Source organism: Schistosoma mansoni, chromosome W, assembly GCF_000237925.1.
Source record: "Schistosoma mansoni strain Puerto Rico chromosome W, complete genome".
Classification (NCBI taxonomy): domain Eukaryota; kingdom Metazoa; phylum Platyhelminthes; class Trematoda; order Strigeidida; family Schistosomatidae; genus Schistosoma; species Schistosoma mansoni.
The window spans coordinates 23,627,835-23,646,400 of record NC_031502.1 but is presented as its reverse complement, the minus strand read 5'-3'; the positions used below and the strand labels follow the sequence as shown (position 1 = coordinate 23,646,400).

The 18,566-nt window shown below is 38.9% G+C and overlaps 2 protein-coding genes across 2 annotated transcripts in view; one reads left to right on the top strand and one right to left on the bottom strand.

The window, feature by feature from the left end:
* Nucleotides 1-3,756: 3,756 nt before the first annotated feature.
* On the top strand, nt 3,757-6,988 carry Smp_128420 (hypothetical protein; the record flags this gene model as incomplete). Its single annotated transcript, XM_018789035.1, has 2 exons — nt 3,757-5,614; nt 6,816-6,988. The coding sequence occupies 2 exons, from the start codon at nt 3,757-3,759 to the stop codon at nt 6,986-6,988; spliced, it is 2,031 nt and encodes a 676-aa protein (XP_018654518.1).
* Nucleotides 6,989-10,537: 3,549 nt separating this feature from the next.
* Smp_011720 (hypothetical protein) overlaps nt 10,538-18,566 on the bottom strand; it is an 8,719-nt gene continuing 690 nt past the window's right edge. The window contains exons 2-4 of the mRNA XM_018789034.1: nt 10,979-11,072; nt 10,751-10,941; nt 10,538-10,707 (exon numbers count right to left, since the gene is read on the bottom strand). Coding sequence (XP_018654517.1) covers nt 10,618-10,707; nt 10,751-10,941; nt 10,979-11,030 — 333 coding nt within the window. The 5' untranslated portion in view covers nt 11,031-11,072 and the 3' untranslated portion in view covers nt 10,538-10,617. The remainder of the gene's footprint in view (nt 10,708-10,750; nt 10,942-10,978; nt 11,073-18,566) is intronic.

The window sequence follows — 18,566 nt, the reverse complement described above, 5'->3', positions numbered from 1 at the left end:
ACTATTGCACGTAGGACACAAACTTATTCTCGAATTCCCTTTGAATTACTTATTATAAAAAATAATTTTTTTAATATGCTCATTTTTTTATATGTTTATTTCAAAAAAAGACAAAACATTTTTATACTTATGAGCGTATTTATATTTTTTTATATATATAAAAAAACCAAAAAAAAACATTTTTTTTTCCGATCGCTTTTACGCTGTTTACAAGTGTATTAGTTTTTTTTTTTTTTCCCGCTCATTTTGTGTCCTTACGCAAGTACGAGTGTATTTTCGACATGCACTTACATGTTCCTTTTTTTTCTTTTCCAGGACGGCTGGAAAAGAACGATGAAGTTTCACAAGGAACCGAAATTTTCATTGTACTTTATTTCCTTATTGCTATGTTGTACCTCACGGTCCCTTAGTTTAAGGAAAGACGACCAGACGCTGCTAAACATAGCAAGCTATCAGAAAAGTGTTTACCAACGACAAACTCGTTGGGTTTAAACTTCTGGCTGGTCACGTCTTAGGGTCATCACTACCTCACTAGGGGGGGGGGTAGTGATCTGTAACTGTAAATAATTCCCCAAAATCAATAGCTCATTAAGTGTTCGACATTGGATGCTGACCACTTTTGTTTAAGTGGACTTGTTTAACTGAAGGCTTTCGGTCACTCATCCGTACCAGATCACGTTTCGAACCAGCGTGGGACACAGCTCCTACGTTCACTAGCCAGATTAGAGCAAACGCTTCTCGATATATTGATAAAGTATCTTTCCGATCTCTTCGCTTCTGACTTCTGATTTCGATTGGTTGGGAAAAGCTTTGAATATAGAAGGTGTTATTGGTTGCTAGTTTTCAAACTAGAAAACTAGTCGTATCTTCACCATAGTTGATCAGCATGCATAGGGTTAGTGGGTTATCTGTCTATTTGAAACGGAAACTAGAAGAGATACACGACACTTCTTAGGGAAACTAATGCGGCTTTAAACATTGGAGAGATTGGGAATTTGAATATGAGGGGTGGGAGCATATATGTGTGACTAACAATCAATAATGGGAAAAAGGAAACCGTGTGCTTTTGTGATATTTAGGAGTATTTGAATTATAGTATAAACTACTTGTCTCAGAAACAACGCAATTTAATCAAGAAGTATTAGATGATCGCGAACGAATGTATTATATTTGGGATTCAAAATCAAGCAGTCATCAATATAAAGGAATCATCGATTCATATAAACATCACAGTTTTGTCATTTGGTTATTGAAATCACTTTGAATCCGGGATGCACTTTCACTCAGAGCTTTAGGCTTAAATCTGTATACTGCTTTGAGAGCATCAGCTCATAAGTATAACCTCCCAAATTTTGTGATGTTGCATATATCGCTTAAATTACATGAGAAGCAAGAGCGGTAAAGTACAATGACTTTCTCCCTCATCACCGAGACCAATAACTGGTGGGGTTATCCAGGGAATTGTGTTAGGTCCACTGTTGCTTCTCATGTAATATAAATGGTATGTGTAACATCATAAAATTTGGGAGATCATACTTATGAGCTGATGCTCTCAAGGCAGTATGCAGATTCAAACCTGAAGGTCTGAGTGACAGTGCATGACATTGTGTGTACTTTTTGAACCCTTCATCCTCGTATTTCGAAAAATCAATTATAATAACTTAAATACTAATTATTAGAGTTTTCTAACAACCATGGAGAAAATAACAAAGCCATCGTTTCGTAAAATATTTACTGAAGTGCTCTTTTTTCCTCTTTGAGTCCTTGACTTTTCTGTTGCTCGTAATTAGTGCACATTATATCTTTCATAAGTTTACGCGAGTCTAGGAGTCCGTTGTGAGAAGACTTGACATTCTTAGGTACCAAGGATAGTAAAGAACAGGGACTACAAGCTCGGTAAACATTGTATACGTAGGCTACCTGTCCACTCACTCACGGCTCATTTAGACACACAGAGAGAAGCTCACGCGTTCCAAATTGAAAGCATAAACTGCTTATACACGAATGCCGCGAGTTTGCCAAACAAAATGGATGAGCTACGTGAACTTAGCAACGCTAACAATGCTCATCTGATAGGAATATCCGGAACTTGGATAACGTCTCAGTTTACGGACCAGGAGCTAGCAATTCCTGGAATGTCTATATTTCGCAACGACAGGAGAATTGGAATGGGGGTGGGGTAGCATTATACATACGGTCATGCCTGGAGGCGCACCAACTTCACAACCAAGAGTTTCTCAATCTTGATGAGTCAGTATGGTGCTCAGTAAGATTGTCTACCACCTCGAGGTGTCTAGTTGGGGTCATCTACAGGAAGCCCACTGCCGACATCGAGTATGACAATCGTCTGCTGGAAGGATTAACCCGGTCTACGCGTCTTGGATTCTCTCAAATCCTGATTCTGAGGGACTTCAATCTTCCCAAGTCGAAAAAGATTTAAGAGTGTTGGCACCCTACGACCTGAAGTCGTATGCGAACTGTGACAAAAATGCCTTTCAAGCAAACCTTGCACTGGTAACATTGAAGCGCATTTTTGGCCAGTTTGACGATAAAACCTTCCACATAATCTTCAACAGTTTTATTCGTCCCCATTTAGAGTACGGAAACATAGTATTTCCTCCCTCCCTCAAAAAGGATAAGGACACTCTAGAACGTATCTAACGTCGAGCCACGAAATCAGTTCGGGGACGCCAATTTAAACCTTACAAAGAACGCCTCGAATCACTTAACATTTACCCGTTAGAGTACAGGCGTATTAGAGGTGACCTTCTTATGACTTACAGCATCTTTAACACTTTTGGTCATCCCCTTAAAAATCTTCTTAAGCTTAGTCACAACACTAACCTAAGAGGTAACACCCAGAAACTGGAGACCCAACATAGCAGAACAGACTGCGGACACAACTTCTTCTCCGTAAGAGTTGTCAAATGCTGGAATTCGCTGCCGACTGAGCTAGCCCAAGCGACTTCCCAGGAGTCTTTTAAGAGGTAACTTGACTTATTCTTGGGGACTAAGGATAACATATTATTTTGATTTACCAATTTCTTTTTTTCCCTATTGTCGTTAATATACCTAGGTTCTTGCCTGGAGGTATTGGTGATCCACTGCTACTAGACACGGAAGCCCGTTCAGCAAAAGCTTCTTCTATTCCGTCCTCAACCATTTGAACAATTTGAACCATTTGATATCTTACTATGAGTTACCGATTTTCCTTCCTTTTCCTCTTTTATCGTTCATATGCTTAGAATTCCTCACAGCGACATCGGTGATTCACTGCTACAAGATACAGAAGCCCGCTAAGCGAAAGCTTTCTCTATTCCGCCCAGAACCATTTGAACCTTTTAATTTTTGAGGTGTGGTGTGGGCATTTTCAAATTGTACGTTACTTCCCGCCTCTGTATGCAGAACGTAGTACCTGAAAATATTCCTTGTGTGAAATGGCATTCGTTAGTAAGTCTTTTTAGTTTTAATCCGTATATATGGAACTTTAACAACCTAGATGGTTCAATAAATAGATCCCGGTCTTGTGAGGAAACATTTCCCAACAGGGGCCTCGGTCAATCTAACCATACCATTCTTCAAGGTCACTCAGCTGAACTTTTAGTACCTGATGATAAACAATTTGTTGATCACTTGTGTTCGAAAAATCTGTCGGAACTTCAGGGGAAAGTCAGGACCTCTGGAAGTCACCATGACCTCTACACTTCCAAATCTCTTAATAATATACTAGACCATCAGATGCACTCAGGGAATAAGATGCATACAGTGCATCGACATAAAAGTCCGTCGGGGTTGGTTTTGGACGATAATTTTCTAAGCCACGCTTCGTCATCCGATAGTCTAAGTAATGAAAACTATGAAAACGGACATTCAGACGAAGAAAATCTTCCTGGTGCTCGCAAACGTCATGATCTCCGTAAAGTTACTGATAATTCAGATGATGTCTCAGAAAAGGGTTTGAGTTCGGCACACTCATGTAGTGATTTCAATAGTTATTGGAGTGAAAACGAGGAAGACCACGATATCAGTAATAGCTACGATTCTGCTGTGAATAGTGTGCTAGACGGTGTAGCCGGACTTAACGTTAATGAAAAGGAAAATGATTCATTACCACAGGAAGGTACTGATGCTGTAGATATAGATCTCGACGTTGATGCTGATCAGGACAAAACCAATCCAGCGTACATACCTCGAGGTGGGAGGTACTATATGCATGATCATCGTACACTAGAAAAAGACGTTGTGGTGGTTAAAAAGCAAGAAAGTAGTCGACGATGGCAGCATGACAAGTTTAATTATTATGATCAAGCCCCAAGATCTACAGAGGAAATCATATGGAGGTATGGGTACGATATTCGTAAAGAAAACATATGCCCATCTGACAACAGGTCTGAATCTAATAATCGAAGTAACGTCCCTATGACAACCTCCATTCCCGTCGAGACTAATAAGACATACCATTCTTCACATCAACCGAGTCAAGTAACCGGTACTAAAGTGCGAAGCAGTGTGTTATGCGGTAACGAAAGCCAAAAAAGTTCTACTGGAACCCAAGGAAAAAGCATCACATACTCCAGCATTAGGTACAGTGGTTATGGTCGCTTTTCAAAGAGTGACTGCCATGAACGCAATTTTTCCACACGGAAAGATTCAGTTACGGACGAGTTTCAAACTCAGGTTTCTTCAAGGCTCATAAAAGAAGATTATGTATCTGGTCCCAATGTGCGTCGTAGTCACCCTACTCAAACTCTTGATACGAAGCCTGTCTATCCAACTAGCACATATGACTCACATCATAAACATCAACAGGGTTCAAACCATTCGTACTACACATCCAGCTTCAATCTTCCCAGAAGAAATAGAGGAGACTCGTCAAACCACCCAGTCTCAAACCATCAATATGTTCATAAGAAACAGGTTATTAACGTGGCTCCAGTAAACACAAAAAGTAGCAGAGTTTACAAACCTCGGGTAATAAAGCACTCAAGTCACATCCGTGAACAAGTAAGACGTGGAGAAAGAGTTCCAAAACGGTATTCTGCTGTCCGACAAAATGTATCTAACATTGATTCATCTACCGATAAAAAAACACTGCGGCTCCCATCTCCTGTACGCACTAAAGAGTCGTGTGGTTCTATCGACGTTAAAGATGTAGCGGTTACAAAGTTAAGCATCCCAGAGAATGTACATGAGGTTACTCAACTACATGAATCTGCAGCGGACTGTAGAGACGTAACTGCAACTCAAGATCAGGTTTGCACTAAAATAACCGGTATCAGCACGTTTAATCAACAAAAAGCGGACTCTCAACGGGTCAGTCTCGGCGTGCATCCAGTTTCTGTAACACATTTCCAACCCTCCATAGAATATAGCACACGTATTCCTGCTGAATATTCGTCTATCAATCCGCATTTACAAACTATATATTGCTCCGATATATTTCAGCATGATCCACGCTATCAACCTCAAAGCACTGTGATGTCAAACTGTGTACTACCTAGTGCTCAGCAAGCTCAGATGCATGGTTTATGTGGAAATATGATTCAAAATGTCAATTTACCAGTGCCAGTAGCAACTACTCTTTGTTTTGACCCTGTGCCATGTGGAGTAACAAGTGAGTTCCCTCCATTTATTTATTTTGGAATTTATCCTGGTAATTATTAATTTCAATTCCACTTTACAATAAACGTAACTTAGAGCTGACAGAAACTTCCTATAAATCTATTACATGACATTTCACCAGTATTTTGTAATCTCTTACTAGGTACTGCATTGTATAAGTCAATAAACGTAGACTGAAACACAAGACAGTTGGCCACTAGAGGCATACTACTGAATATATCTGTGCGGATTATCTTACCAAAGTTCAGATGGCGGTCTGAGAACTTATTTTTGGTCTTCACCCATTTTGTTAATCAAACTATGATTCTTGGGGAGGGAAGCTACCACGTGAAGAGTTCACTTCAATAAGGATTTGATCAATACGTGGTGAAGCGTGTCACACTAAATAGATACACAGTTACAAATTCATAGCAATTACAGACCCAATACTGCTAAGAACCACAAGCACAATTTGTGATGCTAATGTGTACCACAACTTTATTCTTGCAATACCAAGTTTTGTTATTTTTTGAAGGGTGGATTTAAATATTTCACATATACCAACTCAGACGTTACAAATGTACTGGAAAAAATTGTATAGGCTTTTTCAAAGCTACGCTATAGAACTTCTCTATATTTTTTGTCAGTGAAGTTGTATGCAACACAGTTTTATAATGTGCATTGAAAACCTTAGTGTTTATTAGTCAGCTTCCCCTTTCTATTTGATCGTTTCAGCTTATGTAAAACTTGTGATCTGGCTTTATGGTAAACTGGGTAGATTGTGAAAGATTGGAAACGTATTAGCGACGATTGACGAGTTTTTAAGTAGTAGGTGATAAGAGCTGAGTTTTGGAAAATATATGAATAATAGATAGAGAAGATAAAGACGAGCACTAGGATAAATTGTTGCTAAACTGGTTGTAATTGTGATATCGACTTCGACCGCTAAGTAAAAATACCATTCCTAGCTTTCCACACAATTTTTTGATTAACACCAAAGATACTATCATAATAAGCTTATGAAAACATACCGTCAGCCCAACAAAATGTTAAAAGATTTAAGGTTCCGAGTTTTCTGGTATTGTTAAGTTCTGGATAGCAATAACTGAAAACTTATACGATATTTATCTTCAAATTTAATAAATTCTGATCAGTGAGTAAAGAATGCGTAAAATGTATATCATTATTTTACAAAATACCTTTAACATTTCCAGACGACCCTAGTCAAACATACGTGATGCACTTAGGTATAACTGCGATGGAGCCTCATTGGAATAGCGAGAAAAAACCAGTGTTCAACCTAAGATTCCCGAAGAAACCATTGGAAGTTATTGATCCTCGTGATGGAACAAGAGTTAATAAAGTTGCACTTTCTGAAACGCAGTAGCATGACTCAAATTGTGTCAATTTAATAAACAAATTTTCAGTGATTTAGTAAACGTGCATGTATATCTATCATGTCTTGCCTTGAAAAATCAATAAATAATAACTAATCATTATGCAAATCCAAACTGTAGATATAACTTTCCGAGTTATTATTTCTTTAACCAAATGTTTAAAGCCTTGTGCTTTTCTAAATTGCTTCCAGTGTAGTCACGATTGTGAACTACTTTTTAAATATTTCAACCAAATAAAAATTATGAGCGTTTTACTTTCTTGATGAATCTGAAGTACGCTTAGGATGTGTCACTACGAAAATATTACAACCGTTAAATTTACTCACCATACTTTGCTTGTAGATGTTCTGCTTATACTAGAGATATTTTATGCGATGCAAATGTTAGTGAACCTGCTTCGACCTAGTGAAGATTACTCTAGAGTACGAGTTAAGCAAAACCTTTTGTCGCTGGAGAAATACTGTTGTGGCAAAACAGGTCTGGAACTGAGTAATAGGGTTCTCTACATGTAAGGCCTGGTAGTCAAGCAATGTTTTCCTCAAAGTTGAAATCATGAGTCAATTGAAGCTCTGTTCGTACAGTTCGTAAGACGATTGAGGAGCGTTTATCTGGTCAAACGTACTATGTGATCACTTGTAAAATCCCATTAGTTTAAAGTTTGTTAGCATTAACCAGATCTTGAACTCTCAATCAGGCTGTTTTTAGATGTTTGGTTTTTGTAAGCTGTCAGTTTTCAAAATCGGATCACCGAGTAAAAGCTCCCACCTGAGGTCAAAAAAGCAAATAGTTTTGCAATTCCCCGTACCTGTGTTTGTTAAACTTAGTGGTGTGTGAATTCGGGGAATGGGAATAGATTAAATATTCCTGTAATTTAAGGATAATCCACAATCACTCCTTCACACGCCATCTTTTCATGTCAGGTGTCGCGAAACATGCCATAGTGGACCGCACTAATTTGATTGGAAGAGTGTAACCTTGGAAACCAATTCTTAATGTACTTCTAACGGCAAGTGAATATTTTCAGGCCTTAACGGATATGACCAATACAATTGGGGAAAAGTCGTAGTCATTAGTCTTGTATTTAAGGAGTACGGAACGACAGTGATATTGAGCTATATCTGCAACTGCCTAACAAGTGCCAATGCAACCTCCTATTTTATGCTAAGGTGAAACTGTAAAACCCACCAATATGTTATGACTTTCAGTCACTTGATCAAAACGAAATTGTGATCAGACTTGCCTTCAGAACACTAGTATTATCGTGCTTAGTAGATACAGCCACTTAATAACTCATGATTCCTAATTGTATTGGTCAAATAAACAATAGGTTGTTTTCCTTTATGATAATTAGATCCACAAGATACCAATCTGACATAGCTGCAGTTTAGTGAAATTGACAACTTATCTGCTTAGACTGTGGATATATACCCGAAGGACAATTCTCCAAATGAATGTAAACTTTAGAGATAACGGTGTTGACATTGTGAATTAAGCGTACTAGGTCTTCAGACTATGGTAAGAGGAAGTAGTCTTTTAGTCCCGTATCCCTAATTAACAAGTGTAATAAGGAACGTTAAGATGAACCACCGCATCTATGTTGAAACTATGTGTCGGTCTACTCAGAATACTAAGACCAGTATGGCCGCGATCAGTACAATTCCACAACTATTGAGTCCGGATATTTTAACTCCATCAAAGGAATGTGATAGCAGTCAAGCATCTCCTATAGATTGATAAGTCCCAAGATAGATCCGGAAAATATGCTTGCTTAATACTTGTACAAATTTACCGTCCGATGTCTCGAACTGCCACCTCTTACTATTCACTACTTAATACTGACGCATGCCTAATCCGGTATGATTTCTCAAGACTCATTTTAGATATGACTCACAAATCTTAACCGATACTTTGGATGGTCGAATCTACTTTCACTGAATATCATTCAGGTGATGTGTTCCCAAACTTAATCTGGAGAATTTCTCAGGTGATTAAATTAGTTTAGATAACCAGTTCATAAATATTGTAAGGTATTGTCACACTGGTAACTTGAATCCGTCAAATTACTTGTCAATGCAGTTTTCTCAAGAGATAACAGAGTTGACTTCTACAAGCTTGCTCCACCTGTAGCGCAGATAATGTGTGCTTATCAAAGAGCATGAGTGCTAGGCAGAAGTCCGATTTGCACTGCTCTACGACTATAAACCGACGTTCATAAGAAAGAATGGTGTATTCGCAGAATTTGTTCAAAAGCACCTTTGAACCACTGGTCCCAGATAGTGTAATGACCGAGTCAGTCATGCTATGGTTAGGCAAGTGGTACCAATTAAACTGGTACGACGATTATTGGGGCTCTAAAACTTTACTGATCAAGGTATCTTTTGCTATGATTAAGTAAATCATTGGCTTGTGACACAAAACTCATGTATTCCAACCCCTCCTGTTCCAAACGACTACTAATTACGTTTCATATTTTGTGCGAAAACATATCATTTAACCAGAAAACCCTGCTTTATTGATTGTTCTGTTGTCTTTTTATATCAGTTCATTGTAAGACTTCTGTCAAGAATTCGATGTCGCAAGTTGTTATAGTATCACTGTACATCACTGGTTGATCAGGGTTTGAATCATTCTCTTAATCAGAAATGTATTCACCATAACACAGAAAAATTGAGCCCATAACATATTGGACTTGATATTATTTTACCTCCTAAGCTCCCTGTTCAATGGATTTCTTCCTCCACTGCGGCAATGTGCATCGAGCCAGCTGGGACTGATACACATTCCTGCCAGGTCTTAATGTGAATTTGGTGGAATACTTACCCCATATAACGTCGCATTAACACCAGACTTACCGTGTTATTACAACGGATAAGCTGGGAGACAAAATAATTGCCTAGTTGGACTATTTGCGTCTCTACTAACGGATATAACAAATAAGTCTCTGGAACGTTTTGTGAAATCCCTCGTCTGAGATTCCCAATCATTATTTTCGACGCCATCTATTATAGTAAGTCACCAGTTTTAAAAATGCTCTTGGTGACTAAAGTTAGAGAATGGATTATAATAATTTAGGAACTACGTCACCTGGGCTCTTTTACTACCTGGCGTGAAACGATTTAATTTTCATAAGCAACGAAGATCCACAGTGATAATGAACTATCAAACTGCCTGAATTTCACCCATTACGACTGGGTTCATTTAACGTTAGAAACTGTATTTAGGGTCTGAGAGTCATCACTTAATTGGTTGAGAAATGGAAAATAATCTGAAACCAGTAAAGTTCCTTGGAACTTCCTAACACTTGTAACAACCAACTTTGGATTAAGTTACTGACGTGTTATTTCTACTTAAATTCCAGTTAAATAATGTTCTAGAGGTCACATTCTTTAAAAAATTTGAGAGGTTGCCAACTATCAATGAGAACCCCCACAGTATCCTTTCTACTTCGAAAAGTTAAGTTGTACATATATCAAAAATGTGCATACTATGAATACAATTAAGTTAATAATGATAATCATATCACTATAAAGTAACACATGGAAAGAGAGCATTAGAAAAAGCTTTACTGATAGTATGTGTAGTGAAAAACATTTACAAAAGATGTATTTTTTGGAACAGATCAGCGTTTTTTAAATCCATATTTCTTACGTTCATAAAACAGATCAGTTTTTGCACTTCCTAAATTGACAATTTTAGGACACCCATCTCTCTAAATAAAAATTGCTAATTAAAGAGAATCGAGAAACACTTACGTCCTTTTCCAAACACGTGCACTGTCGACAGTAATAAGCGTCTGAAACACCTGGGCCACCACATATAACACAACGTCCTTGATATGATCCGTAATTACACTCGTCACATATGCGAACAAGAGTACACGGGCGAACATAAGAATCACAAATAACGCACTTCCCATCACACTTTTCACACAGACGACCAATAGCTTTGTTAAGGATAGTAAAGGAATTCAACAGCCTTACCAACACCTGGTTGTTTCCTGCAGAAAATAAGGTCTGGATGATGTTTCGCCATAATTTAAACTTCTGACTATAATTGTAGTACTGCTTTTGTGTCCTAAAAAATTAATGGTAAAGTTATATCAAGCGTTAGACAAGAAAACTAACTGAAGCAAAGTGAACAGAACACATTAATTTACAAAACTCAGAAATAAAAATTTCAGGACGTAGTTTATTGGATTGCCGTGGGTGAGTCAGTCAGTCACAACGTAGAAGCTGTACGTATGTACATCAGTTCACGTTGCCATACCCCATTAAAAGAGGGATGTTGTCCGGCCAAATCCTAGAATGGTAGATGTAGTAACAGTAACAGTGGTAATAGGAAAGATAAGCCATCGAAGATACGACTCGAAAAGAAAATATAAATTAGTGAAATAAGAACACAAGGAGATTTATAAGCAATTTAGAATCTCAGGATTTGAGGAAGAATAAAGAATGAATGCATCTGCGTCGTTGCAAACGATTTTGAGCCATGTTATTCAAAGTCTCCGACCATTGGTTATGATAGTCACACAGACCCCAACAAGGTACTCCGTACTTATTAAGATGGCTAAGTCCCATTGTCAATGACTTCATAGACTGATGCCATGTTTTAGTTTGGCCACCTCTAGCTTTCTTCCAGCCTACTCCTGCACCCGAGGACATAACCTGTAGATGTAGGCGGTGGTTGGGCACACGTAACACATGTCCCAACCACCTCAGTTGATGAAGACTTACTATCTTATTAATCGACTTCCCATCTTTACCGAGTACTCCATTCCGAATCCAAGTATTGCTTACTCCGTGGTTCAAAAATACACGAGCAATGCTTCGCAGACACCTATGATCGAATACCAGTAACGTATGAATGTCCTCCACTCTGAATGACTATGTTTCACATCCATAAAGTATAACGAAGAGAACTTCTGCAGTAAACTTGCCCTTTGGTTGGAAGATGGGTATCTCGCCTACACCGTAAACGACACAAACTTGTAAAAGCCAATCCAGCCTTTTGAATCCGTGCCGAGATTTCTTTAGACACCAAACCATCGGTAGTGATGATACTACCAAGATAAGTGGAGCGGTCGATGAGTTTGAAGACTCTACTCGCCATTACTAGTTCAGGTGATGATGCAAACCAATGCTGAAGTAATATCTTGTATTTACCGTGACTGAGGACATTTAGAATTAATTTATCGATGATAGTCGCACTCTTATGCAATTTGTGCAAACGTGTATTACATACTAGTTAGCCAGTCGGTCAACTACGACGTAGGACCAGGCACATATATGCATCGGTCCAAGTCGCCATACTTCATTAGCACAACAAGATGAATACCGAATTCATAGAAGTAGTTAATTTAATGGTAGTAATGTATGAAAGAAAGATTGTTTGTAAGGATATAGTACAGGAAGAAAGAAAGATATGAAGCAATTTTATTCTCATAGTTTAAGGGAAGACAGAGAGTGTATACACGTATGCCATTGTGATCGATCCTGAGCTATGTCACCCAGAGATACACCCTCCGTTTGTCTGATGACCTGATGGCTAGCCCTCGTGAACTGACGGGTGTAGGTAATAGCACTAAGTATGAGGGCAGAACAATCACTTTTAAAATGGATGCTTGTTAACATTCACCTATGTTCTGTTTGGCTAAACGGCTCCGTAAGAACTCGGAAGGATAGGGACACACGTCGTCGCCTTTTTGTCGGTACTGCCTACACTCCAACTGACTACAGCCCGGACGAAGTGAAAGATGACTTTTGTAGAAAGCTCTCTGAACTTATTCAAAAAGCTAGACCCTCAGACATACTACTCGTAGCAGGTAACTTTAATCTACAAGTAGGTAGCTTAGACCAAAGCGAAAGGCATTTAGGTGGGTATTTTAGTATCCTAACTCAGCGAACAGATAATGGTGATCGTCTGGCGCAACTATGTTTAGACAATCGTTTACTTTTAGCAAACACTAATTTTAAGCATAAGGAAAGACATGGCGACCACCTGCACCAAGCCAACGATGGACTCAAATAGACCATATTGCCATCAGTCATCGTTGAAGAGGCTCGATAGAAGACGCCCCTAAATACCCTGGTACGGCCGAGAGTGGGGAGAGTCCGCTCTCCTTCTTGAAATGCTCTCACATGACCACGCGTATATAGCCTCTGCCAGGGAAGTCCTACTCACTGCCTTCTCGTGACGGGGGTAATGTTTACGAAATTAAGAAGATGAAAAGAGAATGTCTGGCGCTTTAACCGGGTTGGTGGACACGAAAAGTCCGCATAGGTGAGTTGGAAAACCCTGATTCCAAACCAATGGTGCACATGGGCTCCAGTATCCTGAGGGAACAAATGGTGTATGAACCAATTGTTGGTCACCGGCTACCATGGGACTGCATCTCCTCACGATGCACCACTGCCTTGTGGATCAGACCTTTAGGCCAAAGGCTCCGAGTGTGGCCCCCTAACAAAACCATCTGCTTCAATTTGGGCACTTGGGCAGTATCACAGTCCTCACACAAATCAAATGAGATTTGTGCGGCGCATATATATCTGGTGCCCCTTTGTACCAATATTCATGTGTTTAAATAAATAAATAAAATCGATAGAAGACTGTCGCTCATTCGGGAATACACGTTTAGACTTTGATCATGCTTTAACACAAGCACGCATTTGCTTGTGCCTCACTGGACGCAGAAAAACTACACTAAGAGGACCCATTAGAACTGAACTGAGGGACAAGAAAGCCAAACGTAAGTTCCAGGAGCAACTGAGTTCACATTTAAGCAGTTCTGAAAACGAGGCTGACACAGATGTTCCTTGGAAAGATATACGAACAGCCGTGAAAACAGCAGTAACATCTATTAGTGATTAGAACCAAAGGATTACAAAAAACCAATGGATTTCTACTAAGTCTATTGCACTGATGGATTTTTGTAAACTCATCCCATCAGGCTCTCAACACGATGAAGAGCGGAAGTAAATCAGATCTAGGTTAACCAAAAGTCTAAGGAACGATCGTGAGCAGTGGTGGGCAACGAAAGCGAAAGAGATGGAAAAGACAGCGGCTGTAGGCAACACTAAACAACTCTTCAGACTGATAAAAGAAACCGGAATTAAGAAGTCAAGTGTAAGACAATCTCGGAAAAAGACGACAATCTTATTTGCTCTCAGCTCAGACGTTTAGAACGATGGGCGAAGCACTTTAGAGAACAGTTTAGCTGACCTTCAGTTACTCCACAGTTACCCACCATACCCAAACAGTCTGAATGGAACACTGAAGTAGGTCCCCCAACTCTAGTTGAAGTTCGAAAGGCTATAACTAGTCTGAAACGAGAAAAGCAGCTGGTCCATATGGATTGACTCTAGAGGTCTTTAAGCCTAATGGTTCAGTTTTAGCGATAAAGTTGACTAATATTTTAGCCGAAATCTGGGAACTGGATACAATCTTATCTGACTGGTCGCAATCATTGATCATCCTAATGTATAAAAAAGGATCAAAATTATCCTGCGACGACCTTAGGTGGATTAGTTTGACTAATATATTGTCTAAAGTACTAGCCTCAATAGCTATCGTACCCCTAACCGAGACTCGTGAACTGCAAATAAGAGAAAACTAGGTTGACTTCAGACCACATATTCACCATCCGTCAGGTGCTAGAACACAGACATAAAAGCAGCATTTGACTCTGTAGACCGAGAGGCTCTGTGGTAGTGTCTGTCATTGAAAGGTGTATCTCAGAATTACATAAACCGTGCGAAGGTTCTTTACTCGAACACTACCAGTCGAGTGAGAGCCTATGTCGAACTGTCATCTGATTTTACAACCACAAGTGGTGTCTGACAAGGCTGTCCACTATCTCCATTTTTGTTTAACTTCATCATAGACCTACTAATAGAAATAACGCTCTCGTCGACTGAATTTTATTGTTATTGTCAAGTCGGAACTGGTTAATAGTGAGTGGTATAAGATGTCAAACACGGTGATCAAGTCAAAATAACCTACTAAGACAATTTATAAACTTGGAAAAAACTACCTGAGAGTAATAAATTAAACCGTCTCAACAGATGTATAGTTACTGATAATCAGTAGTACATTAGGGCTTTTTGAATTGAGTATCACATATGAAATATTCTTAACTTTTGCGTGACGAGACGTCTTTACTCCCTAGTTTGAGGATAGGCACTCGGCAAACTGTTTTATCAATCCCTATACTTGTCTGAACCATGCTCACCTTGATACAGTGGTCTCTCTGTAAGAATCTATTGGATATGCCTTATTACGTATATAGACCGTCTTAAATAATAGTCCGAATCGGCTCTTATCAGTGATGTCACTGCTAAGACCTGAGATTGTACCTTTTTGAGAGATAGATTGGCAACTTCGACGGCCCATCAACAAACAGGATTGACCACGAACTATATTTTAGATGAAATATTTTGTATTTTAGAAGAAATCCTAGCTGACATTTTAAACAAATACCTACAGCCTACAAGTTGATAGTATAGTAAAACAGCTATGTCGACAACCTCAAGTACCCCACTCCGATGCCATATCACAATAGGCAGATGTACCTCTACTTGTCTTCCTGGTACGCGTTGCGGTTGCTGAACTCGTATATGGCAGCACACTGATTTCTAAGAGATATTACTGAACTATTAACCGGATCTAACTGCACGTTAATCGGCTTACAGACTCAATGCTTTTATTTAGGCGTCTTTCAACTTAACTCTACTTAACAAATGTTTTTTATTCAACCAGGATTATGATACACCATGTAATTTCTTTGTAGATCTTTATTTCCAACCCCCACCTTTAGATTGAGGCCAGTGGATACACCAAATTTCTTGAATATGAATCAGAATATCATATTACTGACACAAACAAGAAAGACAACAAGACCATCGACCAGTAAAAAGACGGTTAAGAAAATAACTGACTCTAAAATGATTTGTTAGGGGATACACAGCTGAATGAAAACTTGTCGAAGGGTACCAAGTTTTTGACCTCAAATGAGTGAGGACTGTTAGGAACATGTATATTCATCACATACTAACAGGTTACTTTGAAGTAACCAAAGTAAAGGGTTTTCAAAACTTGAATGTCTTAGCAGACTTGTGACTAGTTTATTTTGAAACAATCCGAGCCACTGTATCATATGTCACACTATTAGTACGTTTGACATGAAGTGAGTCACTAAGCTAACTTACGGACTTGATGTTGGACTTAGAAACTTGGTTTCTCATAGAAGGTTAATGCTTGATGCGTTGATGGCCTCAACATAACCTATCTTATTCAGAATAACCTGTATCTACCTTACCTGTGTTTACCAAATTCGGTTACTAATATGAAAAGGGAGACAAAAAAGCATTTGGGGGCTCTTATGTAATTATTTCAGAATGACAGCACAAAACGTCGACTTGAGCTTACAGTAAGTTAAAGAGCAGATAGAAGTAATAGTGCACACTAGAATAAAGCTCTAAAAGTCAGACCACGCGAAACTTAATTAAGGATGAACGTTGCAACGTTCGACCCATAGGTCGATGGTAGTCAGAAAAATTTTTTAACTGGGAGCAGAGACAAACAATAGGGTAACAGTGAATGCCAATAGCGTAGACGTTATTTAACAACTTGCAACATCATGCGAAACCACCAACCTCAGATGACCGAATGTAAAGTTGAACCGGGCAACGCTTCAGTGATATCGTCCACTGATGGAAGTCACTGAGCTCTTGAAGGTCAAACTGTCGTAAAACGATTGGTGCGTTACCCAGACAGTCCATGAGGTTTTGAAGAAGCGGTTAAATCAAGACAATTTTAGATTTGATTTGAGTCCAGCCACACTATGTCTGGTAACATCCATCCTTCAAGTAACGAAAGCGATGTCATCGTAATCTTCAATGATATTATGTTATCGCGATGATCGACCAGCTAGAACAATTTTTAGACCTGTTTAAGTACATAAGGTAATAGGACTTCTGTAGTTGATTATTTTTATAGCATACGCACACTAAGTATGCCATGCTAGCATGTAAAACAATGATGACCCAACTCTAAAGTGTTTTTTTGTCAGATGCGCGCTATTTATAGAGGACCCCAATCTCCCTATTTTGGGAAACTTAGGGTAAATGATGGGTTTTTCATCAAATTCGTGATAAATATAGTAGTTTACTCCAAAGTTCGAGGAATTTTTGAGAACCCCCAAATGTGATCGGATTATTATTAGTTTTAAGGAGGCTATTGTGACTTGAACAGCTTTTCAAACTCGCATCACTAAAATAAGAAATGAACTGTACTTACAAAAACACTCTTAAGTACTTTAAGAATACTTTAAAACAAACCCCGCGCTATCTAAAAAGGACAGTGGTATTTTTCCACCAAGTATATTTTATAGTATTCGCCGTTTAATTACGCATCAAGACTACTGTTTTTGCTTTAATTGAATTTATTTCAGTTAAAGTAATCTCCAACAGTATCACTTTTATCTAGAGAAATTTATCATCTGCACTTTTTGAGTGCAGATACAAAAAGGTCATTGGTATTTCATTTCCTCGTTAAGTATATTTTTACTACTATTTGTATACAAAGGTGAAAAGTATTTTGCATCTACTGAAGTTTGGTTTTTTATTGTTGTTAGGTACAGTAATATACAAACATCTGTTTTTCGTGTTCAATGCCTATCACCTACTAAGTCTTGAAAGACGTTTTTTCTAGATGTCACTTTTGCCGTTGTTCTTCCTGTGATATCACAAAACAACTTTATGGTACAAGTAAAACATCGTTGTGACAGACCTGAATGTTATTTCCATGTTGATGATGGAATGCAATGTGACAACTGCAATAAGTGGTATCACAATGTGTGTATCGGACTCACACCGGCTGTCTATAAAAGGTGCTGCAAGCCACTATCACGTTGGTTGTGAGAAGCATTCTGTTCTACAAAGTCTCTGCTGATTCCTGAGGCGAATGAGCTGCTGAACGTAGCTAGAAAATCGCCCTCAGATAAACAGGCAGCAGATGAGCGAAATCGATGAAATAGCAAGCGTTATCATGAGTCCAGCTTTGGATTTGGATGAAACCATCAAGGTGAACCCCATTAGAGAAACGGATAACAAGCATACCGATGTAAGCATTTTTGCAAGAAGAAAAAAAAGCACGCTGAGAAGACACAAGTTATAGGCAGCACTAAGGTATGTGAATCTACGGTTCCAGTTCCGGATTCACATAACAACGCACAACAGAGTATGGGAGAGCGAAGCCTGAGCGGTGTAGATGATGTGATCAAGAAACATAATAAGGTAAGTGATTGGCTCGCAGTCACATCCAGAAAAAGAAAAGTAAGAAAACAGAGTGAGCCCCATGCGTTGGACGCCAAATCCGATTGCATGGAAGATACTTCAGGAATCAAAATTCCACAGCGTGTTAAGAAGAGCCTTGCTGACAGGCCAGTCATTTTTCCTAAGTTAGGAGAATCTTCCGGACAGAAACCGAAAGCTAGATTTGAGCATGACCTCAGCCACATTAAGTCCCTAATAAGCAAGCTACTCCCAGAAACAGTTTCAGGAGTGAGCATCT